Here is a 21,824-nt window from a genome sequence, read left to right as displayed (position 1 = left end):
TATTGCTGATTTCTGTACTAGCAACATTATTAATAACACGTTATACGCAAGGTAACATTTAAAAGCGATGGCCTGAAACGTGACATAACTAGACGTAACCCTGTATACTGGAGGTGACCTATATTTCATACACCTCATAAAATTTATTTCTTACAAAAGCTTCCCTATAAAGATATACAGCCAATTAAAACCAATTCCTAATTTATTTCATTTATTGCGCAATAAAGTGGTAATAAGGTTGGAAATGAGTTGGCAAATATTCTCCGGGATCGAGCTATAAAAGCATCCATCTTCATGCCTTTTCGATAGCAGTTTGACAAGAAACTTGTAACTGACAAAGAGTTTCTACCATGGCTCGCATGACATTGCTGATTGTATTATTGTCCGCATTCTACCTGGGCCATTCTTTAGGTAAGTGTATGATGACAACAGTTATTCAATCATTTTACTGCAACGTAATTTGTCGTTCATCGTGTTAATGTGTTTTAATGTTGCATAATTTCCTTTGTGTTTTTAGTCCAGGAAAAATATGATGCCGCAGGTAATAACGAGGTCTTACAAATGCCGCATGATTATGTAAATCGTCACGCTGGCGACGCTGTGGACCAATTAAGAGAATATCGTACATATTGGGTACGTCGATACCGTGACGTTAACAGACAACTGGTTGTTCGACGACCGGTAACCGAAACTTCAGCTCCCCAAAAAGATGTTATGACTGATTCACAAGGTTTTGGCATCGCTAATTCATACTAATTTTTCGCTTGAACAAATCTCAAAGCAAAATACACATTTTTTGGCCTTTTAAAATTTGTGCCGTTTGACTTTGATGAAATTATTTTACACTCTACCTAGGTTGTGAATAAGAGAGGGTTAGATGAATTAATCGGAATTAATCGCGAATTTATTTTCTCAATAACCTACAGTTTAACAACTAAATATTGTGTTTAAAAAAATTTGCTTTAACGGAATCAAATTCGTAAAGGTGTCTGAAAAGCATGTTCTTGTTCAAGCGCAAAGTCCATCTTTGGGTACAGTAGGAGCTGGACAAGCCGAGGCGGCAGTTCCAGTTTTGTAAACTGGTGTGCTGAGATAGTTTCCAGCTTCACCGTCTGTAAAGAACAATTTGATATTTGGTTTCACCACTAGTTTTGTAATGAATTACGTCTATAACGATAATTCCACATTAGTTTTAGTTGCACTAAGCTGGAAGAACAACTTACAATTGCAGACGTAAAATAACTTGTAAGGATATTTCGGCTGGAATTTCGTGTCGTAATATGAAACGATTCCACAACCAATCTTGAACGTTTTAGCCCATACCATTTGAGTGTAATGACCAATTACTCCTGTCGGTTTCGATCTGTGTTAGAAATTATTCAAATTAAACTGCAACATCTTTTAACTTAGCGTTTCATAGCATACGGGAACGACGCCACGTAAGACGCAGACATGGTTTTTACTTCGTCGTACCAACTTTGAATCATACTAGTCCAATTGGACTTCTTCATCTCCACCGTTGAAAACTGAATGGCTAAATAACAAATTTAGAAAATGTCTAAATAATTCAAAGTAAATTTATTAATTAATTTTTACCTAAATTTTGGCCGACTTTAAAGCGGGCTAATTAAAAACAACGATATCAATAATTAGTTGTGAATAATTTTCAAAATAGAATGCTTATACAATGCAATTTTTACCAATGTTGCGATCGACATCGTGAGTGAACACACACTGCTGCGCGTGAGTCTGAGCCATGAGAGCTAATTCATCATCCCAGCTCTGTGAAGCAATTGACAATGATGGGTTTCAAAATTAAAATTTAAAAGCCGTTATGTTTGAAATTTATAGCGTACCATTGCTCTCATGTTGGCAGCTGCTGGCTGTGGTCCGGGATTGCCACCCTTTTCCATCGCCTTGGCGACTTGGCGACGCATTTTGTTGTGTAAATCAACGATCAAACTTTTATCAGCAGCTGTAACAGACATCGGGACGATCTTCATGCAAGCGGTGCCATAAGATGTCGGCTGAAAATGTAAATTAAATTGAATAAAGAATTACTTCTTATAGTGGTTATCGAAGAATGGAAGAAGCCTTGGTTGGCGTCGGGATGTTTACTTGCCTTGTATTTGCACAAAGTGTTCTGGGCACTTAGAGTGCAGTAGTCGAAAGACGTCACCGATCCGGCTAGTAAAGCAATAACCAGAGGAAGTAACATTGTCGAAAGTTTTTCAAAAGCCTGTGCTGTTAGGAGAATGTTGAGACTCTTGAAACTGAAATGCGGACTGAAAAACTTCGTCGGTTTATATAATAACACAGGACCCTACAATCGCTTGGTCTGACGCAGGTGGAGGCTACTTTTATGGCAAATTTAAAATGAATAAAATCATTAGGCGTGGCTTTGAAACTGAATCGCAATCACGAGGAAAAACCAAGAAGTTGACTGACCTCATCACCTGCGCCTGCTTAAATGTGATCCTGACAGTAACGTTTTAATCTTCGTTGTCTAGTTAGGAACGTACATTTGTACAATGTTTATTATTTGTTTCAAACCGTAGTAATTCATCTCGGAGTTCAACAGCCTATAACTCCCCTAACGTTCAAACGACAGTGATAACTTGCGCATGCTTACCGTCCTATAGTGTTAACAGCCGTGTTACATGCAGGCCAATTGAAACGTATTGAACAATTAATATTCATAAGCAATTAGGTATTCTTATGACATCAGCTGGTACCAGCGTGAGCCAATCGGAAAAGGTGTTTCCGGATTTGTTTGCCTTTTTGATTTATACCTTACAAAATATATTTACGAACAAGTTGGTGTAAGTGGAAAAGAAATGTGACTTGAGTTTTACGAGCATGCGGGACTGCGGGCTGCCTACTAACTTCATTCATAAGGTAGCTTAACCATTTTCCATTTAGACAAAGCCTTTATTTTCCGACTAAATGGAAAAAATCGCCGGAACGTAAGAAATTCCAGTATACTTAACATTAAATCACCAATACGGTAGACAACGGTTCTGTGTTTGGAATTTGGATACTGAAAAGCTGTTTTTTTACTTGTTTGTCCTTCGTTGTCTGTGGGAATCTTGTAATGTATACACCAGAACATATTTTTTAGGGTTTCCAGGTTTCCTATACAATAACTTCTATGAGATAGATAGGAAATGACATTATGTATTAAAGGATGAAAAATTCAATACAAACAGCAATCAATCTCTCATTTCTCCCTCCTCATCATCTTCTTCCACTCCACGTATGTAAAGTACATTGTTGCACCTGACAAGAACTTCACCCAAGTTTCCAGTACAGCTTCCATCAATATATTCTTCTGTGTTTGCCAACTGTGATAATATAAGAAGAATTATTGCCATTGTTCATATATGCACACTGTTTCGTGCAACAGCATGTTTTCATTTTTTTACTGATGAAAATGCACTACATGGTATAATTATTACAGTACCTGAAGATTCATGTATCCATCAACTGAAACGAGATAACCTTTGTATTCATGGCCCCACTTCAGTTTTACCATAATCGGTTTGCCGGTTAAGGCATTGAGAAAGGGTTTGGGATTGATGGGCATGGGTGCCTGAAAATATGAAATATAACATGTTAGTAAATGGTCGGCTAAAAAGGACCACCCAACAAGATTTAGGTTTTGAACTTACTGCCATGATTTGTATTTGTTTTAGTCAACGATTTTACAAAATTTGATTGAATGTTTGACAAGCGAGTCAAGCCGCGTTATTTCAGTTTACACGTTCTGTAACGTAAAGATCAGAAGTAAGGGTTGCCAAGTCGTCTTATTAAGTACATCAAATTTTGAGAAAGTTTTTCCATTTTGTAGGAAAGAAATTTACATATTTAAACCTAATAACTAGTGAACTAAAATTACCTTATAAAATAGGATTATTTAAATAATTTTTTGATGTAATGTAATGAGATATCCATCGTAGAGCAACGATCCCGGATCTCTGGTTCCGGACCAAAAACTCACGTCACCTATTCTGTTTTCAATCATAATAGCTGGAAAAATTTACAACCAAAGGAGAATTTTTTTTTATGTATCGTTATTAAGTGATTTTGTTTAATAAGTGACTCGTGGTCGTGGATATGAAAAGTCTTTTTAACAAATTGGCAAGAACAGAGAAGCTTCACAACCAGAATTAGCGCTCTCTAAAAAGTAATAAAAGAGGGTTTTGCGTTTCGCGGAATTAAAAAGATAGGAATTTATCACAGTTTGTCTTGATACAGAAAGACTTTTTAGGTTCAATTTTACATTTTGGAAGCTTTTAAACGGTCAACAAACCGGTTTCTTATTTCACTCCGGTGTCCATTCCGCGCAATTTCCTTTATTATCGGTTACCGAGTGTAAAATCTGGCAGTAAAGCTTGTACGGTGTATGCAGCAGAGGCTGAAAGCAGTGCACAGCTGGAATTTGCCGTTATATACGTGGACACACAACAAGTTGCTCAGTTGCTGACACTAAACTCTATCTTACCATTCTTTCATCTTTTTGCACTTTTTTTAAAGTTGACGTCACTTTCCAACCGATTGTTTTTCTTCCATTTCCTCACTGGGTTCCATCATTGGACCAAATAAACGAACAATCGTTCCACTGTTAAGACGATTTGTTGATTTTAGTCTGCCATGGACATTTTTTGAAAACAAAAGCTGACTTGTCTTTTTCAGCAATATTGAAATAAGATGTTTGGTGAGTAAATAACTCTCCCTTTTCCATTGCTCAGAAGTTTGTGTTGATTTTGAGTTGGTTGTTGGTAGTCACAAGCTTGACAGTTAGTTTCGTGAATGGTTAAAGAAATTCAATTGTAATTGAATTTGGTACTCTCTCATTTTCAGGGACGGTATGGATTTTGATTCACCGGGTACCACCTACATTTTTCCTGATGTGATGCAACCCCCAATAGAGCTTGAAACTGTCAACCCCCTGCCAAGCAGGGGTTGGCCGGGTGGAGTTAAGGGACATGTTCGCTCTGCAAGTCATGGTGTCATCGGAGTTTCCTTATTGAATCCAACATTACATCCACAGCCCTCTTCGCCATCCCCTGCAATTGGATTATTGGAGGCAGCTTCAGGATTGAATAAAGGGGAAAGATCTTCACAAGATGCTTCTTCTGCCAATCCAACAGTTTTAAAACTTCCTTATACAGGTATTTTTAAGGTTTCAGCACTCTTGATTTCTTTAGCAAGAAGACTTGTAATTCCTGTTATCTTAATTAAATATTTTGTTCATTTCATTGATAAAACCTTCTTGGTATTTCCACCATGCATTTGATTTACCATAGCTATTCCAAAACTATTTTGATTTACTTAATTCCTCATAATCACATTTAATTTGTTTACTAATAGGAATTCTACGCCAGGGCCATACTAGAGCATTATCTCAAGGTCAGATTCCTAATCAGCAAGTCCAACCTACTAAAGGACACAGTCGGACTGGTTCTCGGACGGATTTCCTCCTGCCCCCTGGCCACCAGGATCGAACAACCAGTGGTGCAGTCCATGGTACTAGACACAAAAGACAGGTTTCCCGAACCCTGTCAAACGATGTCTTCACTAAGGGCCATTCACGGCAAGCTTCTAGGACGGAATCAATTTACACGATTCGACAGACCCGAATCCCATGGGTTAACCGATTTCTTTTCTGGAGGCAAGCAAAAACTCCTGAGCCTCCCAGAATGCGTACTGTCGTACCAAATCATGCTGTACCACCCAGTGTTAAAGCCAAGCACCATCCAAATAAAGCCTACAGCGATAACGCCATCCGCACATCCAAATATACCCCACTTTCTTTCATTCCAAAGAATTTACTGGAACAGTTTCACCGCTTTGCCAATCTCTACTTTCTCTTCATCGTGCTTTTAAATTGGATACCAGCTATCAGCGCTTTTGGCAAGGAAGTGGCTATGATTCCGGTCATTTTCGTATTGGGAGTGACTGCCATCAAAGATGCATTCGAAGATTATCGCCGTCGGCAATCTGACTTACGCATCAACAACTCTACGTGCCGCGTGTATCGGGTGGAAGAAGATCGATACGTTCGCGTCCTTTTCTCTGAGGTGAAGGTTGGCGACATTATTCATCTTTCCTGCGATGAAATCATTCCTGCAGACCTTCTCCTATTACGATCTTCAGAAAAGCAAGGACTCTGTTTCATAGGTATTGTATTTTTATTGCCATTCTTAAGATTTGTATCGTTTTTAACTTGAAAATACTGTAACAGAAACTTCCAATCTGGATGGAGAAAACAATTTGAAGCAGAGAAGCGCACCTCAAATGATGCTGTCCAAACAACAGAATTTCCAACCCAAGGCGTTTGTCAGCCATGTCGAGTGCGAGGCACCTACCACAAAGATTTACCAATTCCACGGCGCTATTGTCAATCCGGATGGCTCACGAGTTCCGGTTGGCCGAGAAAATCTTTTACTTCGGGATTGTGCATTGAAAAACACCGACTTTGTTGAGGGTATCGTCGTGTATGCCGGCCACGAATCCAAGGCCATGCTTAACCACGGTGGCCCACGTTACAAGCGAACCCAGCTGGAACAAGCCATGAACATGGACGTAGTGTGGTAAGTGAGATGGACCATCTTTTTTACGCGTTGATTAACTTCTTCAATGATGACTCACTGCCTATTTTCGCCAGGTGTGTGGTGATTCTGGTTTTGCTGTGCCTAGCTGGTGCTTGCGGCTGTGGACTGTGGTTAAAATCGTACGTACCACATCTTCCGGTTCCATTTCTTCCATTGGTCGAGTTTCACGCTGGCGATAATGTCACGGCTGGCAGTGAGCCCGACCCCTTTTATCAGGCTTTTCTCGCCTTTTGGACCTACGTTATTATTTTACAAGTGATGATACCCCTGTCACTCTATGTGACTATCGAGCTAGCCAAGCTCATCCAGATCTTTCATATCCATAACGACCCTCATCTAAGGGATCCCATTACCAACCAGGCGATCGAGTGTCGAGCGCTCAATATCACTGAAGAACTGGGTCAAATTCAGTACATCTTTTCTGATAAAACGGGAACGCTAACTGAAAACAATATGATTTTCCGACGATGCTCGGTCGGTGGAATCGATTACAATCATCCGCATATAAATAAAGATGCTCCACCTCTCAAACCCGGTGAACGTCAAAAAATTTATCCCAATCCAAGGTTGCAAGAAGAGTTGAAACAATTTGAACTTCAGCGTCGTGCCGTCTTCGAAACATCGGATTCAGACGTCGAGAGCAGGTTTACCCACACTTGTTTGACTTATCCTTGAACTTTGATTGACGCCATCCTTTCCAATTTTAGGCCGCACATAAACGTGCAAGCAAGAAGATTGGAAGAATTCTTTGTTTTAATGGCCGTCTGCAACACAGTGGTAGTGGCGAAGAAACCCCATCGTGATCGCATGAACGACGTTGGCCAAATTGAACTCTCTGGGGTCGATTGTTCTGTCCACATTAGTCACGCTGTCGATGATTGTGAAGGCGAAAGCATTATCTCAGATCGTGGGCCGTCACCCTCCATCGAGTCAGGTTCTGTCAGTATGTCTTCCACAACCCTTATCGTTCCTCCTGACTCGACTAGCACCCCATCGCATTCCACCAACATCCTCGATCAGAGCACCAACGCAACGCCTAAACGACCAGGCAATTTGTCTTTCTTTTCTGGTGAGATGCCTTGATAAATCGATTTGTTAATACTCTTGATGTTCTTTTTAAAATTCCTCAAAACAGGGAGACATTCAGCGCGGTACAGACCGTCGAATCAGCATAACATTCAACGACCTCTTTCGCCAATTGATTCTTCGGCCGAGACTACGCCTTCTGAATCGCCAGCTCCACCTTTGAGACCGCGATTTCTCCAGTTGCCCAGTTTGGCGTCTGCCCAATCTTTTTTCAGCTTAAGACGATCATCGACCCCGACGTCCGACATATCTACCTCACAGCCGGCCACACCGTCTAGTGACAGGAAAAATTTTTACGAGGCCGAAAGCCCTGACGAACTGGCCTTGATTGACGCGTCCTGCTGTTACAATATCCGCTTGTTTCAGAGGTCCGTCCATCACGTCGTCGTCTCCCTTCCCGGTATACCCATGAAACATTATTGCAAAAATATATCGACGGCCTTGACGTCTTATGTTTTCTTTTCTATAACAGGCGAAGGTACTACTGAGTATGAAGTCCTTGAGGTCCTGCCCTTCGATTCTACGCGTAAACGAATGTCAATCGTGTTACGTCGGCCAGAAACCCGACAGATTGTCGTCTATTGCAAAGGGGCGGACTCTGCTATCCTTCCTCGCTTGGCCTATACCCGTTAGTACACTTTCATTATGATCGGCGTTCATGTGGGTTTACGGATAACAACATCCATTTTCCTCCCTCTTATGTAAACAGAGAGTTTCGCCGAAAATCAAATTATTCAACGAACGGAGCACCACGTAAATCAATATTCGAAGCAGGGCCTTCGAACTCTTGTCATGGCCAAACGAGTACTTAGTGAAGAGGACTTTGCCGTCTGGTTAGTTGCACATAACGAAGCAAAGGCGGCACTTGAAGGTCGAGAACGTCTCCTCTACGAGTCATATTGCAGGTTAGAAAGGGATTTAAGCCTTCTCGGAGCCACTGGTATCGAAGATAAGTTACAAGACCAAGGTAATGGACTAAGTTAAGCAACACACGCTGTGCTCTAACTTGTTGCAATTTCGTGTATACAATTACAGTGCCGGAAACCATTAGCTGCTTGCGCAAGGCTGGCATTGTTGTCTGGGTACTAACTGGTGATAAACAGGAAACAGCTGTCAATATCGCCTACGCTTGCAGCCTTTTTTCGCCGGATATGGAGGTTATCAAGTTAAATGCCAGGAGCAAAAATGCCGCAGAAGCCGCTATTCACTGTCATCTTGATGCTATCCAAAGAGAATTGGTTACTGTTGGTAAGTTGATGCTGACAATTCAATTTCTATTACATTGAAATTTAAATTGTGATTTCTCCCATTACAGCGAGTGCCAATGAAACCGGAAATAGGCTCCGTTCCTTTTTCCCCTTAGCCTCCGACAATTCCAGCATGGTGGTCAAGCGAAAGGCTTTGGTTGTTGATGGAAAAACGTTGTTGTGAGTTGAAAAATCTGATAACGGGTGCATAATGAATGTAATCTCATATCTACGTTCAAATTCACACAGGTATATACTGGACAAACGTTCGAATCTGCAGAAACCATTTCTCCACTTGACGCGTCATTGCGCCGCAGTTTTGTGCTGCAGGGCAACGCCACTCCAGAAGGCATTTATTGTAAAGATTGTCAAACAGCAGCTGCACATCCGCACCCTTGGCATAGGTATCCACCTCACAAATTCATGGCTGTTTTCAAAGAAATTTAAACACACCTTGGTAATTCTTAGGAGACGGAGCCAATGACGTTTCTATGATTCAAACAGCAGATGTGGGAATAGGAATTTCAGGCGTTGAGGGAAGACAGGCTGTAATGGCCTCCGATTTCGCCATTCCGCGCTTCAGTTTTCTTTTGCGGCTACTTTTGGTGCATGGCCACTGGTGTTACGACCGGTTGGCACGCATGGTTTTGTACTTCTTTTACAAGAACGCCGTAAGCTATTTCACACGTTGTTAGTTTTGATTGAATGCTCATTTTTTTTTCCCCTTGACAGAACTTTGTCTTTGTGATATTCTGGTATCAATTGTACTGTGGCTTCTCAGGAACAGTGATGGTTGACCAAATTTATTTAATGTTTTTCAACCTCTTTTTCACGTCGCTCCCTCCTCTCGCAATGGGTACGTACAGTTTATTTCAAGCCACTATTTCCCGTGTGTGGGTGTGCAAGTTTTTAATATCCCATATTACACGCCTACACAGGGATCTACGACCAGAGTGCTTCAGCGGAATTGCTCCTCTCTCAACCTCTTTTGTACGCTGTCGGGCGTGAAGCACAGCTCTACCGCTCACACTCGTTTTGGGTGAACATTATCGACGCTCTCTATCAAAGCACAGTGATATTCTTCATAGCTTACTGCGTAAGTGCTTCTGAAAACGCAAATTTTGTAGCGGAATACTTATGATTTAACTTTTTTTCTTTTTGATAATCGTTTTCCAGGCTTATGGTGACACGGCGGTGGATTTGTGGGAATTTGGCACACTGGTGACGTCATCCTGTATTTTTGTCATGTTGATTCACATTGCATCCGAATTCAGATCCTGGGTAAGAAAATATATTCATCTCGTAGAAACATAGCCGTTAATTGTTTATCCAATATTTATTGACAGACTGGACTTCATTTCCTGTCACTGCTTGCGTCCATCTCCTTGTACATGGGCTTCGCCCTGACTTATAACGCCGTTTGCGTCGATTGTCCTGGTCTTCCGAATCCTTATTGGGTCATGCAGCACTGTCTTACCACATTACTTTTTTGGGCGACGCTTATCCTCACCTGTGTCTTGGCGTTCATCCCCAGGTAACAAGATTACGACAATAACAGCAAGTCATACTCAACTAACCATTTGATTCCTTTCTCAGGTTCACGATTAAGGCACTGTTCTGCCTGATCCAACCTTCTGTCGTACATCAAGCTTTGCTGGATCAAAAGATTTCTGAACGTAGTAAAAAACAAGACCTCAGAGTCTCTTGGTCGAGAACTTCCACTCGCTTGACTGTCGTTCGAACCAACGACAACTAGAATCATTGCTCGTAACCAAAGCTTTTTTTTTTTCAATTTTTATTATTTCTCTCTCGACCTGATGTAAGTTTTGTTAGCCAAAATCTGTTGTGCCGTCTGACGGCATTTTATTTTTGCGATCAACCGCGATTGGTTTCAAAGCGCACTAGCGAGAATCTCTTTATCGATTTTTTTTTCTTTAGAAAAAAATTCCCTTTACAGCTAAATATTGCACATAGTTTCAACGATTCCCATTGAGTTGGTGGGATGATACGCTTGACCATGTTCAGCGTGTACACACTTATCGACATGCGATGAAAAGTGCCTTTTTTCTCTCTCTTTGACTTTTTAATGTCCTCTAGATTCGGTGCTCCTCGTTTCCCCCCTTTTTTTTCTTGGTTGAAAAATCCTTTTCGTCGGCAATGGAGTTCTTTTCTCATCATTTCCGGCCCCACAGTTCCTCAACTCAATGACCATCTGCGATTTGCCAACTCACATTCCTTTTAGGCTCCCTTATCTCACTGTTCCATCTCTTCCAAAGTATCAAAATGTGGGTCGCCGTTTCTCTTTCTTCCTTGTCACTTTGACAACAAGTTCAATGGCCGGTGAACTACGTAGAACTTTTTTTCGCAGTTGTTTGTCCTTGGGTCTTGTATGGAATTCCCAGTCGTGCCATATTATACAATCATTTACAAGAAGAAGAAGAAGAAAAAAGAGGACGACGGAGAAAGGAAATCCAACTGTGCGTGGTACGAATGTGAAATGATGCAGAGAGTATCTCTCTTTACTTACACGTTTTTCTCTTTCCCTCCGCAATCAAGGAAATGACAAAACAAAATGTCAACGGTTGTTTAGCCTTTTTTGAAAATCTAGTTGACTTTGGCGTATTTATTATACAATACCTGAGCGATAATGGTCAACCTATAATAAGTACCCGTAATATTTCCCTTTTTTTTATTTTTGGGTTCTCTTTTTAGACAATGTGTAAAGATTGCGTTTCCAATTGTCATTAATGTACCTTGGCGAAAGTTAATTAATATTTGAAGGATAATCTAAGTTTTTTTTTAATGAAATAATCTTTCTCGTTTTGTGGAAGGCAACCAACGACTCTCTAAAATTTTTGTTCTATCATCCCTAGCCGCAGCGACGATTCAATTTCAGCCCTCTAGCGCGTTATGTGGGTCCCACAATGTGATGTGCATGTGTGTTTGAAATATATATATTGTTTTAAAATGAGCATTTTCTTGTTGGTGGATTGACAGGATCAGAGAAAAAATTGTTGAAGGAAGAAAAACAATAGACTTAACGTAACACTCGCTCTTGTTTTGTAGGTTTTAAATGTTGATAACAGTTGAAATTGTTCACAGGGTTTGTTTGTGTTGTTTTGTTCTGGTGTATTCCATCCGAAGAAGCGGCGAAATTTACCTGAAAGAAGTCGAGCCTCAGGAAGAAAGTAGAGGTGATCAATATTTTTAATATCTTAAGAAAAAAAATTGTTATGAAGATTTTCAAATTGTCCACACGTGCACCTTCTCCGCCACAACGCAGTGATTGGCATCTGTTTTTTAAATGTAAAAATAATTTTGTTAATATTTTTGTTTTTTTGTATTAATTAAATTTTTGTGTTCACTGACGGTCATAGTACGAAGAAATGATGTGAAGGCTATCCACATATCGTTCGATCAGCTGGTCCAGTTCGCCTTGACGGAAAACGTGATAGTAGCGATGAAGAGTGACGGTGCCGGAATTGCCTCCGCCTCCTCCACTTCCCATGTTGCTCCCTCCGGCGTCACTGGGCAAGGAATCTTGCGAAGTGGAAATACTCAGCGACGAATCCCGGTCGGCGCTTCGTTGCCGTTGGTCACCGCCGCATCCGCCCAGGAGCATTTTGTTGAGCGGCTTAGAGCAGAATTCTTCATCACCGCAGTTGATGGGTTTGTTACCCGATGCGCGGATGCCAGTACCGCCTGATCCGGCGGTGGATGGGATCTGATGAAATCCGGTCGTAGATGAGGCGGAAGCCCCGGCGGCGGCGGATGATGCAGCAGCACAATTGGCGACTCTCGATCTCAAAAGCGGAAGAGTGGACATGAATCCGGTTGAATCGTCTGAGCTCTTACGCATTTCACTGGCCGTGCTGATGGCCGATGCGCTGGAACTTTGCCGAGCACTCGAGTAAGACGGAGCGCTAATGGACGAATCCAAACTGGACGTGGAAGCTGAAAAAGAACCTTTGACTTTTTCCAGTTTCCATTGTTGTTGTTGTTGTTGGACCCCGGCTGATTGTTGGGTTTGTTGCTGCTGCTGAAGTGATTTGTTATACTGGAATGCGTCGCCCAGTTCGGCACCTTCCTCTTCGTGACACTCGTCCAGGGGACCTAATGAACTGCGGACTCTCCATTCTTCCACATCGGAATGAATCTCTTGTTGCTGTTGTTGCTTGGCGGATGAGCCTCCAGTTGAGGATTCACCGAGCGACGGCGAAGGGGACGATTTGGATTCTTGAGATTCCTGGATTCCCGTGGCCACTAAACTGACCGGCGATGATTGATTGTGGCGAGAAGTATGCGAAGAACTCGTCAATTGGGCTGACGGATCTTCGATGGACGCCGGCCAACTATCGTTGGAATCCTGTTTTATCAAACTGTTGTCCGCCTGTTCACTGCTGACCAAATCACACGATGCGGATGTTTGGAAATCTAACGAAGAACCGCTGAGAATGGTCTGCCTGCGGTCCTGAAACGCCGGCCACATTGGATCACCCACACTGATGACGCTTCCGGCTGAATTACTGGATGAGCTCTCACTGGTTGTGCTGCTGTTATCGCCGCAATCACTGTCGCTATCCATATCGTCCGTCTCTGGATTGAATACCTCGAAGGAAAGGAGCCGATGGACGGGCCGCGCCTGTTGCTGCTGCTGCTGTTGCTGGAAATGCGGAATTACTGACCGGGTCAGAACCTCGTCAGAACCTGTTTCATTGGAAGCGGCCAACACATTCGGTTGCCTAAGGCACGATTGTCTCTGTGGAGAGTTGGTCGTCTGCTGTCCTTCCTGCTGGGCCGCTGTCATTCCAGGACTTTTGACCGGCGCTGGATCCGTCATTTCCGCCGCAAAGGAAAGCAAAGTAGGGCATACTTTGACTTTTGGCGATCCGTCGGAACTGCTCGAGGAATTATTTCTCGTTTTGGCCACCGATGGATCCACCATCAATCCATTGCCTTCCAGTTCGCCTTTGTGATCTCCCGGTCTCGGCACGTAGATGACGGAAACGCAACTGTCTTCCGAATCGACGCTGGTGTCACTCTGCAAACTGCTGTCCTTGGAAGACGAATCTTCTTCGCGCTGGCAGCTGAGCCGGTGCGGATGAACCGAGCGGGAGAAAGTGAGATCCTGATCGGCGCAGCAGCGAGGCAAAGAGAAATTGAAAAAATCCTCTTCAGATCCGGCCACAGGTGGTAGACGACGAGGAGATGGGCTCATCGATCCCGTAGCCGATTCTTCCGCAATACCCCAACCGCAGAAGGATTTAATCCGTTTTTCCAGTAACGACGGTGGACGCCGTTGTGGCAACGAGCGCGCCGGATGAGGGGTTTCATTGCCAGTTGGCGAATCCAGCAGCCAGGGCTTGTCGCAATTCCGGTCGTCTAGCAACAGATGCGTCTTGGATGAAGAGGACGACGATGAAGACGAGGAGGAATCTCCTCGCAGTGTTTGCCAGATGCGGACGAATCCATTGCGGAGCGAAGTGAAATCTTTGAGAGCGTCGCCAATTTCCAATGGAGGAGCCGGTGGAGGTGGCAGCGGAGAAGGTGATGGTCTGTTTGTGGGAGTCTGTTTGGCTGGCGGAGTGACTGAAGGCTGCGGTGGAAGTGGTGGCGGAGGTGATGGTCTAGGGGAAGATTCCGGAACAACTAGCGGGGAACTTGTAGGAGCGCCGGACCAGGTGACTTGACGTGGTAACAAACTTTGTTTCAATTTCTCACGTTCTTTGAGCCGCTCGGCCGATAGGAGCGAATCGTTCATGGAACCTTGTTTGAACACACGGGCTTGTGCTTTTGGCAGAGAGAGTGAAGATTGGCGATCATCCGGCGGAGCCACCGGAACTAGTAGCCCTGGATCGTCTTCCTCTTCACAATAGGACTCGAATATTTGTACGACTCGTTTCTGTTTGGTCAACATTGGCCTGACGGATCGACGGATTTGGTCTTGATCCGACGGCGGCGGAGGTGAATAAGGGTCGATTGGCCGTTCCAGCTCACTTCCGGGCGAAATGAGACTACTGCTGGCGTCTTCCTCGGAGAGTCGGTGCCTAAGCCAGGAGCTGACCGAGACGGGCAACGAGTGGAGTAAATCGCTGAGACTCAACGACCGACTTCCGTGAGATTGCTGGCTGGGCTGTTGAGTTCCAGTCGAGGAAGAAGAGGAAACTCCGCCGGCTGCCAGCGAAGAAGAGGACGACCGTCTTGGCAAGATGGGGCTGATGCTGGATGAAGAATCTGCTGCATTATTCTGTTCAGCGACGGCGGGCGGTTCCGATCCGAAAAAGATGGATGAATCGCCCTTGCCGCCCAGCGATGGCGGACTACTCCGACTGATGCGCTCATTCGTCTGCGTCATTCCGGCCGCCGAGCCCAGCAAAGCGCCGTCCTCTTCCGAGTCTAAATGACGCAACTCGATAGGCAGTTCATTAGACGGATCGGTGGCCTCCAGCGCGGCGCAGCTCCAGGCTCCGTGTTGGTGCTCGATGCTTTCACCCAAAGTGAACCACGAACGCCTGTGATGGCCGTTACCTACCGCCCGTCTGGTGCTCGCTAATTTCTACATTTATTCCAAAAATCAAATAAATACTAGAATTGAAAAGGATTTGCGAAACATTCGACTAAGAATTGATCCAAGCACTGCAGTTTCACTGCAGTGTGAATCGATCCTAGTATAATGAGATGCTTTTGTCGCCCTCGTTATTTTTCTGTCTTGTTGACGACACTACTCTCTTCTATTTATACGGCCCTAAGAGGATGGGGGGAATTGATTTACTTGAAGTGCTTTGCGGACGAAACTGTAACAGGAGTCGCTGGGCGATGAGAGGTCCGACGAGCTCTGGGAACTGCACGACGGGCGGTGAGGATCGAACGACCTGCCTTTGTGATGTGGACGGTGATGTCTCCTCCTGGGCGGTGGCAATTCTCCATCGGCAGCAGTGGAAGGTCCGGCGACGGCAAGACATCCGGAACAATCGGACGGACACCTACTGTGATGCACCCTGGTGACATGAATAATTTCATTTTTTTACTTTGAATTGAATTTCCTAATCAACCAGAATAATTTCAGAATTTTTTTTCTTTTTTATTACTTGCTGCAGGAATAGCAGGAATCACTTTCGGATGTTTGTGAATAGGCGTGATAATGAGTGACATCCTCGTCGGATGTTGTCGTCGTCGTGGCGATGGACTCGTGCTCGTTGCCTCCCACTTCCGCCTTCTCCTCGCTGCTGGAACGGTCGGGCGTCCGCCATGGCACCAGAATGTCTTGAGATTCAAACTGCCCGTCCAACAACCAGCAATTTGTGTCAATGCAATTGACGTCATCATCAAGGATTTAACAAAAATCGGTGATTATTTTTTCTACGCGCATTCATCAGCCATTACATTGTGTACCAGTTTCTATTGTCCGTAAGCAATTAGATGATACTATCTCTCTCTTTTTTCATTTGAACTTTTGATCGCAGGAAAACGAAGGGGCCATTAGGAGACGATTCCATTTGGGCGTACACATCGCAACATTTATGGGAGACAGCCACCCAACAACAAAAGAAGAAGAAGAAGAAGAAAGCACGTCTGAAAAACAGCCGTTTTCCTTCTTCCCCCAAGAGACTACGCTGTGCGTCGTGATGGATCCAGCAGTCAATAAAAAAGGTACGTCCCTCTTTTTTCCCTGTTGTCTCTACTGATAAGTTTCCCTGTTACATTTAGTAGAGCCCCCTCTCTCAAGTAGAATGCTGTATAGAGATTTATAGATCTGCAGTTGAGGGGGGCCAGAGATCAAAGCGGCTCCCGATACATCTATACAAAGCACCTCTTAGTGCCCCCAATCGAGTTCACGTGGAACCTGTAGGATCCGAGTGTGATGAAACCGTTATTGATTACAAAATCCACCCCGCAAATGATGGCACAGAGAAGCGGAAGGCTATATACTGTCTGTTGAGAGTGGCAACGAGACTATGACAGTCAAAAGTCTGGACGTCGACTATTGATTCGTTCCCTTGTTGCTGGCTCGTGCCCTACCGTGCGTGAAACTGCCTCTATTTATAAATCCTTTTTTTTTTTTTCTTTTTACTCGCAAATCTCTTAACGATGTGAAAAAAGGGGAGTTTTGAGAAAGACCTGTCACTTTTTATTTCAAAAAAATATAATAATCCGACTGACCTTTCGGTGTCGTTGCTCTTTAGCCCAAACGGTGATGAGGATGCGTCCGCCCACTCGCAGGATCCGCGCCAATTCCCGCAACGCCCGCACTCGCCTGTCTCTCGTCGCCAGGTGACTTTTGACACGACGAATGAAAAATGGAACAAGTTGATGATTATTACTTCTTTGTTTCTCGTCGACTACTAGGGCTAGTGGGTGGGTTATAACTTACTGAATAACGGCGATAGACAATGCGGCGTCGAAGCTCTCGTCGCGATATGGCAGGTTGAGAGCGTCACAAATCAGCACCTGTTTAGGAGAGATAACGACAAAAGCCGCCGCAGTGTAAGCACATAGACATATCCCAGAGTCTGCTGGAGCTTAACAGCAAACTCTGCACTATATATAGATACGACGTCATTGGCTTTTATCAATTTCTTCCTTCCGCCGTTACCCACACACACACAGTGGAATTGCTTTACACTCTCACTCCGCCTTTTTCCCGAGAAAAAGCTACTTTTATCCAATCAATAAAAGATCCGGGACTTGACGCGAGCAGAGAGAGAGAAGAAAAGAATCGAAAAAAGCTGCCGCAGTTTCCCGTCGTCTCCCCTTTCCATTCATTCGCCGACCGTGTAATAATTTACACCCGTTTGTATTTTATTATTGACGAAGCCAGTCAGCCAGAGCCGGCAGCAAGCCAACCTATAGAAACTTTAAAACGTGCAGCGTGTGTATTACATTTCCCGGGAAAATCCTCCAAAAGCTAGACCCCCGCCCGCCCGCCCTGATGACTTATTGACGGAATATTATATTACAGTTAGGTTTTCTCTCTCTCTGCAGCCGCCGTATATTGTCGCGTTATTAATGATAATCTATGGAAGAAGAAAAAGAAGAAAAAAAGTGGCGAGACATAATACAGCAACAACAGGAGAGAGTGCGCTGAACTCGCAAGAGAACCAGCAGCTCTCAAATGTAACTCGCAGCAAGGTAGTAGTAGCGCGGTAGAATAACGTATAATATACATATAATCCTTGAGCGGCAGTGCGACGTATGTCTCTTTTTGGATTATGTATATACCAGGGAGGGTTTTTTTGGGGAGGCCTCTTTATATTTCTATTAAACATCAACGTGTACCATCAAAATCTAGTACGTGGCCGCTGCGATATTGATCGAGTGGAAACGACTAGAAAAAAGAAGAAGAAGAGACAAAAAGAGAGTCTCTTTTTTTCTTCGGAGAATGCGGAACTCGGTTTTTCCCCCCCTGGCTGTCCCGCAGATATATGGAGAAAGAAAGTTTAAGACAACGCGCATCAGTAGCCTTTATGTCGATCGATTCATCAATCTCCGTTTGACTCCTCCGCATATGCGGATGGCCTCCACTTTTTCTTTCTTTTTCCCCGTTTGTTTGGACAAGGACCCCCGTGTCCACATTTGAATAAGATGGGGTGGAGTTTGTGTGCGTCGCAGGCCTTGTAGATCACTAGATAGTAGTCGAGACAATGCCAATATGTACCTCGTGATCTTTGCGTCGGGCGACGTCCACCGATGCGGCGCAGCGGTCCGAGCCCACTTTGAAGATGGATGGGTTGACTTGCAGGTATTTACCGTTGCCGCAGCCTGGCCGTGTAACAATGCGTCAGATGGATTGATGAATGATTGTGTCATTACACAACGTTATTACACGTGCAGAGACAGATAGTGGTAGCAAAATAATAATAATCGAGCGACACAATGTAAATATGCGATAAGCCTTTACACACGCATAACGATCTGATTACTACGTATACACACGTTGAAGTGTAGCGCATCTATTCCAATAGTATGTAATAGAGTTTACATATAGAGCTGGTAGAGTGAAAGAGAAAGAGGAGAATAAATAGTACCCGCATCGCAGACGAGAGATCCGGGTTCAAGCTGTTCGAGGAACTGGCGTACGCGGGGCCATGGCCGGTAGCGCTCCTCGGAGAAATGATGCGACAGCTGGTCGTAGACATCTAATCCAATGGTTTCGACATTATTACTACATGGGTCGCTAATAAAGTAATGCTCATAGTTTGAAATGATTATATATATAGTACCGTGGACGTAAGCTTTTTCCAGGGCCAGCGAACGTGATTCTCTTTCTTTTCTCTCCAAATCGCCATTTTCCGCAACTACGGCCGTCGTCGTCGTTTCCGCCAAGGTTTTCATGTCGTCAGCTCGCGTGCCGCACCTCACCACCAGTTGGTGCTTTTCTCTCGGCGCCGTTTTTCTTTCTTTCAAAGAAACGACGACGCCTTCATCACACAGTCGGCAATTGAAAGCGATAGGCCAATTCTATTTAACCTGGAGTGCGATGTAATAAGAAAAGGGGAAATTAATCATTGCGCCGGCCGGGTAAATTTCAAATTGTCAACAGTCGTTGAATCTCATCTACAAAAGCCACTAGGAGCTTTTGTTGGCTAATGAGCAAATTTCCCAAAAAAAGAAATAATAAGAAAAAGAAGAGGCCGGAAGGAAAAAATCGATAAGGCGGGCTTTTCAATTCCATTCCAAAGAGACAGAAAAAGAAACGCATTATATTGACGGGATCTGCTACGACGAAGGGGTTTTTTATAAGGCAAAGCCAACCTGGTTCTAGCAGCACTGTCCCCGTAAACTTTACGATGTGCATATAGACGAGACCTGTGTGACACACAAGTTTCCTTGATATCTATCTCTATAGTATATCTGTGTATATATATAGACGCGGAATCAGCTATAAAGGTCATTACATGTGCACCCAGTCAGTCACTCGAGAACAACCGCAATCGATTATTTTCTTCCCCCCTTCAACTCTTCCGCACGCCCCTCTCTTCTTCCGTATGTGTATCTCTCTCACTCACGGGATTATTGCCATGGATACCTGGATTGTAGAGTCGAGAGAGAGAAGGGGGGCTGTCTGCCTTTTAAATATAGACGGATGAATCCAGCGCGGCCCCCGGGATAACATACGATTCAAATCCGAACCATTTCCTGTTTATGATTATTTACCCAGAGTCTCTTATTTATTTTCTTTTTTCGGGTGTGTGTGACTCCGATTGACATGTAAACCCTGGTGTAGTAGTCGGAGATCAAATTAGATGAGAGCCAGACGTCTTTGACTCTCATCTCTCTGGCGTCTAGCTCTCTCTCATCTGTGTTGCGGATTACATTACATAAATGTCTAAATTATATTACCACCACGTACAGACGTGCTCGGTGACACACAACTTTCTATTTACCTACGATACACAAGGGAGTTATGCGTTGACACTCCTGTATTTTTATTTTCCTGTATCTCTTATTCACCCGGACTTATTATCTAATCGAAAAAGGAAAAAGATTTTCGGGATCAAAAAAGAAGAAGATGCTGAACGAATTTCTGGGAATGATGATTGATGATGTGTCACGATTCGCCTTATGCGTCTGTGTGTGTGTGTAGATATATACATTTCCGGTTTGATTCACTATATACAGCCAGACAGTGAATATGTTTGCTCTTATCTTTTGCCCATGCATGGAATCTCTTGCGCTGGGAAAGAAGTGGAAAATGTCGACAGCAAACACAAATCTTTTTCGCTTGAATGTCATCGCATCACATACTTTGTTGATTATATTTAAACCTCGAAAAAAAGAAAAAAGGAAAAACTTGTTTTCCATTGTGTTTGGCAAGTTCAATCGAGTGTGAAGCAAATCATTTCGGCGTCCAATTATAATTGAATGGCCGACGTAGTACTACTATAGAGTCTGAGCAGCAGCCCAGCAAACATTGGAGCTTCAGCCAAACTATTTAGATACAGCGAGAGATGACTCGAGAGCCTACACACAGAATATATGTACATAACAGAAAGAGAAGGAGAGAGAACACTGTGCTGTACACACTCAAAGAGGGAGGTAGGGGGCGGAGGGTTGGGCAAAGAGGAGAAATCGATTCGAACCACATACAGCACACACAGACAGAGAGAGCTGAACTGCACTGCTGGCAGCCTCTTGTTTGATACACTATTTGAAGGCCGATCATATGGGAAAGACACTTGAACAAGTCTCAGAGGAGAAAATCATCGGCTAAAAATACAAACATCCAATCCAAGAGAGAGAGAGATTGGAATTGAGCTTCGATTTATTTACCTTTTGGGTGTTCGTGGCTGATCCGGCGAGTTCCGGCCGAAAGGGATTTTCCCGACAAAAGTGGTGATGAGAGAAACGAGAGTGCTGCTGTTTGGAACCGAGTTCAAAATGAAGGTATCGGGTGATGTAATACAAGTGGGGATTTTCCTTTTTTTTTTACTGCTACATGATCGTTACTGTAGTCGGTACACACAGCGTACACACACAAACACTCCCCCCAAGAACCGAAGCACGACGGTATAGCGACCACCCAGTCCCGCTCTTCACTGTACCTCTTTTTCGACTGCCAGAGTAAAGATTAAAGGGCGGTGGGGATATGTGTGTGTGTGTGTGTTCTTTAGTTCCTTCCGTCCTCACTTTCGGTCCTGCGTGATGGCTGTGCCCCGTTTTCTCTCTCGCGAGTTGAACGCTGGCAGACGTGCAGCAGCTCCGACGGTCGCCTTTTATTCCGTGTGTTCCATGTCGTTCGGATCCTGCGCAATAGACAGAGAGACCACCCTAGTCCACCTTCAACAGGGGGTGGGCTATACCGCGCCGTATTAAAGTCACTACTACAGGAAATTATAATGAAATATTTAAAAAAGCGGAGAGAGAGTGAAATGAA

General features: G+C 43.8%; 4 protein-coding genes and 1 long non-coding RNA gene across 12 annotated transcripts; 2 read left to right on the top strand and 3 right to left on the bottom strand.

Moving 5' to 3' along the window:
* Positions 1-882: 882 nt before the first annotated feature.
* LOC124190652 (venom allergen 5-like) lies at positions 883-2,615 on the bottom strand. Its single transcript, XM_046583456.1, has 8 exons — positions 2,449-2,615; positions 2,123-2,357; positions 1,857-2,027; positions 1,701-1,782; positions 1,597-1,623; positions 1,426-1,534; positions 1,224-1,363; positions 883-1,112 (listed from the first exon to the last, which is right to left on the bottom strand). The coding sequence occupies exons 2-8, from the start codon at positions 2,216-2,218 to the stop codon at positions 1,009-1,011; spliced, it is 729 nt and encodes a 242-aa protein (XP_046439412.1). The 5' UTR covers positions 2,219-2,357; positions 2,449-2,615; the 3' UTR covers positions 883-1,008.
* A 352-nt stretch (positions 2,616-2,967) lies between these two features.
* LOC124190655 (small nuclear ribonucleoprotein F) lies at positions 2,968-3,818 on the bottom strand. 4 transcript variants are annotated; one of them, XM_046583467.1, is made up of 4 exons: positions 3,672-3,818; positions 3,464-3,592; positions 3,204-3,344; positions 2,968-3,149 (listed from the first exon to the last, which is right to left on the bottom strand). In XM_046583467.1, exons 1-3 carry the CDS (start codon positions 3,675-3,677, stop codon positions 3,213-3,215), a joined length of 267 nt encoding a protein of 88 aa, XP_046439423.1. In that variant the 5' UTR covers positions 3,678-3,818; the 3' UTR covers positions 2,968-3,149; positions 3,204-3,212. The 4 variants fall into 4 exon arrangements, with proteins under 4 accessions (XP_046439423.1, XP_046439422.1, XP_046439420.1 ...); XM_046583466.1 differs by having other exon boundaries at positions 2,968-3,146; XM_046583464.1 differs by having other exon boundaries at positions 2,968-3,135.
* A 396-nt stretch (positions 3,819-4,214) lies between these two features.
* Positions 4,215-11,921, top strand: LOC124190239 (phospholipid-transporting ATPase VD-like). Of its 3 annotated transcripts, none has more exons than XM_046582838.1 (18): positions 4,215-4,717; positions 4,864-5,174; positions 5,374-6,183; positions 6,248-6,596; positions 6,671-7,261; positions 7,325-7,665; positions 7,753-8,103; positions 8,176-8,331; positions 8,413-8,670; positions 8,739-8,951; positions 9,019-9,130; positions 9,200-9,354; positions 9,419-9,621; positions 9,683-9,806; positions 9,889-10,046; positions 10,127-10,231; positions 10,297-10,484; positions 10,547-11,921. In XM_046582838.1, the coding sequence occupies exons 2-18, from the start codon at positions 4,871-4,873 to the stop codon at positions 10,704-10,706; spliced, it is 4,578 nt and encodes a 1,525-aa protein (XP_046438794.1). In that variant the 5' UTR covers positions 4,215-4,717; positions 4,864-4,870; the 3' UTR covers positions 10,707-11,921. The 3 variants fall into 3 exon arrangements, with proteins under 3 accessions (XP_046438794.1, XP_046438793.1, XP_046438792.1); XM_046582837.1 differs by having other exon boundaries at positions 7,325-7,686; XM_046582836.1 differs by having other exon boundaries at positions 4,216-4,717; positions 7,325-7,686; positions 7,750-8,103.
* On the bottom strand, positions 11,322-21,688 carry LOC124190240 (flocculation protein FLO11-like). Of its 2 annotated transcripts, XM_046582840.1 has the most exons (10): positions 21,221-21,688; positions 19,171-19,417; positions 18,976-19,086; positions 18,606-18,709; positions 17,322-17,398; positions 17,111-17,225; positions 16,039-16,226; positions 15,723-15,948; positions 12,320-15,506; positions 11,322-12,243 (listed from the first exon to the last, which is right to left on the bottom strand). In XM_046582840.1, the coding sequence occupies exons 2-10, from the start codon at positions 19,280-19,282 to the stop codon at positions 12,194-12,196; spliced, it is 4,170 nt and encodes a 1,389-aa protein (XP_046438796.1). In that variant the 5' UTR covers positions 19,283-19,417; positions 21,221-21,688; the 3' UTR covers positions 11,322-12,193. The 2 variants fall into 2 exon arrangements, with proteins under 2 accessions (XP_046438796.1, XP_046438795.1); XM_046582839.1 differs by having other exon boundaries at positions 18,976-19,417; positions 21,221-21,638.
* On the top strand, positions 14,520-17,221 carry LOC124190241. Of its 2 annotated transcripts, none has more exons than XR_006872922.1 (5): positions 14,520-14,631; positions 14,697-15,951; positions 16,048-16,296; positions 16,414-16,600; positions 17,134-17,221. It is a non-coding gene; the product is annotated as an uncharacterized LOC124190241 (long non-coding RNA). The 2 variants fall into 2 exon arrangements; XR_006872921.1 differs by having other exon boundaries at positions 14,531-14,644; positions 14,751-15,951.
* Positions 21,689-21,824: the final 136 nt, after the last annotated feature.

The sequence above is a fragment of the Daphnia pulex genome, chromosome 3 (assembly GCF_021134715.1).
Source record: "Daphnia pulex isolate KAP4 chromosome 3, ASM2113471v1".
NCBI lineage: Eukaryota > Metazoa > Arthropoda > Branchiopoda > Diplostraca > Daphniidae > Daphnia > Daphnia pulex.
The sequence above is the reverse complement of the archived record's forward strand: the minus strand, read 5'-3'. Positions and strand labels throughout refer to the sequence as shown.

Excerpts from the sequence above, each read along its gene's own strand:
- LOC124190239 (XM_046582836.1), top strand. The coding sequence starts at position 4,871 with ATGGATTTTGATTCACCGGGTACCACCTACATTTTTCCTGATGTGATG. Across the intron at positions 6,597-6,670 it reads ATGAACATGGACGTAGTGTG|GTGTGTGGTGATTCTGGTTT; the intron begins GTAAGTGAGATG and ends TATTTTCGCCAG. Across the intron at positions 7,262-7,324 it reads GATTCAGACGTCGAGAGCAG|GCCGCACATAAACGTGCAAG; the intron begins GTTTACCCACAC and ends TTCCAATTTTAG.
- LOC124190655 (XM_046583467.1), bottom strand. Across the intron at positions 3,345-3,463 it reads ATGGATACATGAATCTTCAG|TTGGCAAACACAGAAGAATA; the intron begins GTACTGTAATAA and ends ATATTATCACAG.
- LOC124190652 (XM_046583456.1), bottom strand. The coding sequence starts at position 2,218 with ATGTTACTTCCTCTGGTTATTGCTTTACTAGCCGGATCGGTGACGTCT. Across the intron at positions 1,624-1,700 it reads CGATGTCGATCGCAACATTG|CCCGCTTTAAAGTCGGCCAA; the intron begins GTAAAAATTGCA and ends GTTTTTAATTAG. Across the intron at positions 1,364-1,425 it reads TCTTACGTGGCGTCGTTCCC|ATCGAAACCGACAGGAGTAA; the intron begins GTATGCTATGAA and ends TTTCTAACACAG.
- LOC124190240 (XM_046582839.1), bottom strand. The coding sequence starts at position 19,282 with ATGAAAACCTTGGCGGAAACGACGACGACGGCCGTAGTTGCGGAAAAT. Across the intron at positions 18,710-18,975 it reads ATCTCTCGTCTGCGATGCGG|GCTGCGGCAACGGTAAATAC; the intron begins GTACTATTTATT and ends TTACACGGCCAG. Across the intron at positions 12,244-12,319 it reads CATTTCTTCGTACTATGACC|ATGCCAATCACTGCGTTGTG; the intron begins GTCAGTGAACAC and ends TTTAAAAAACAG.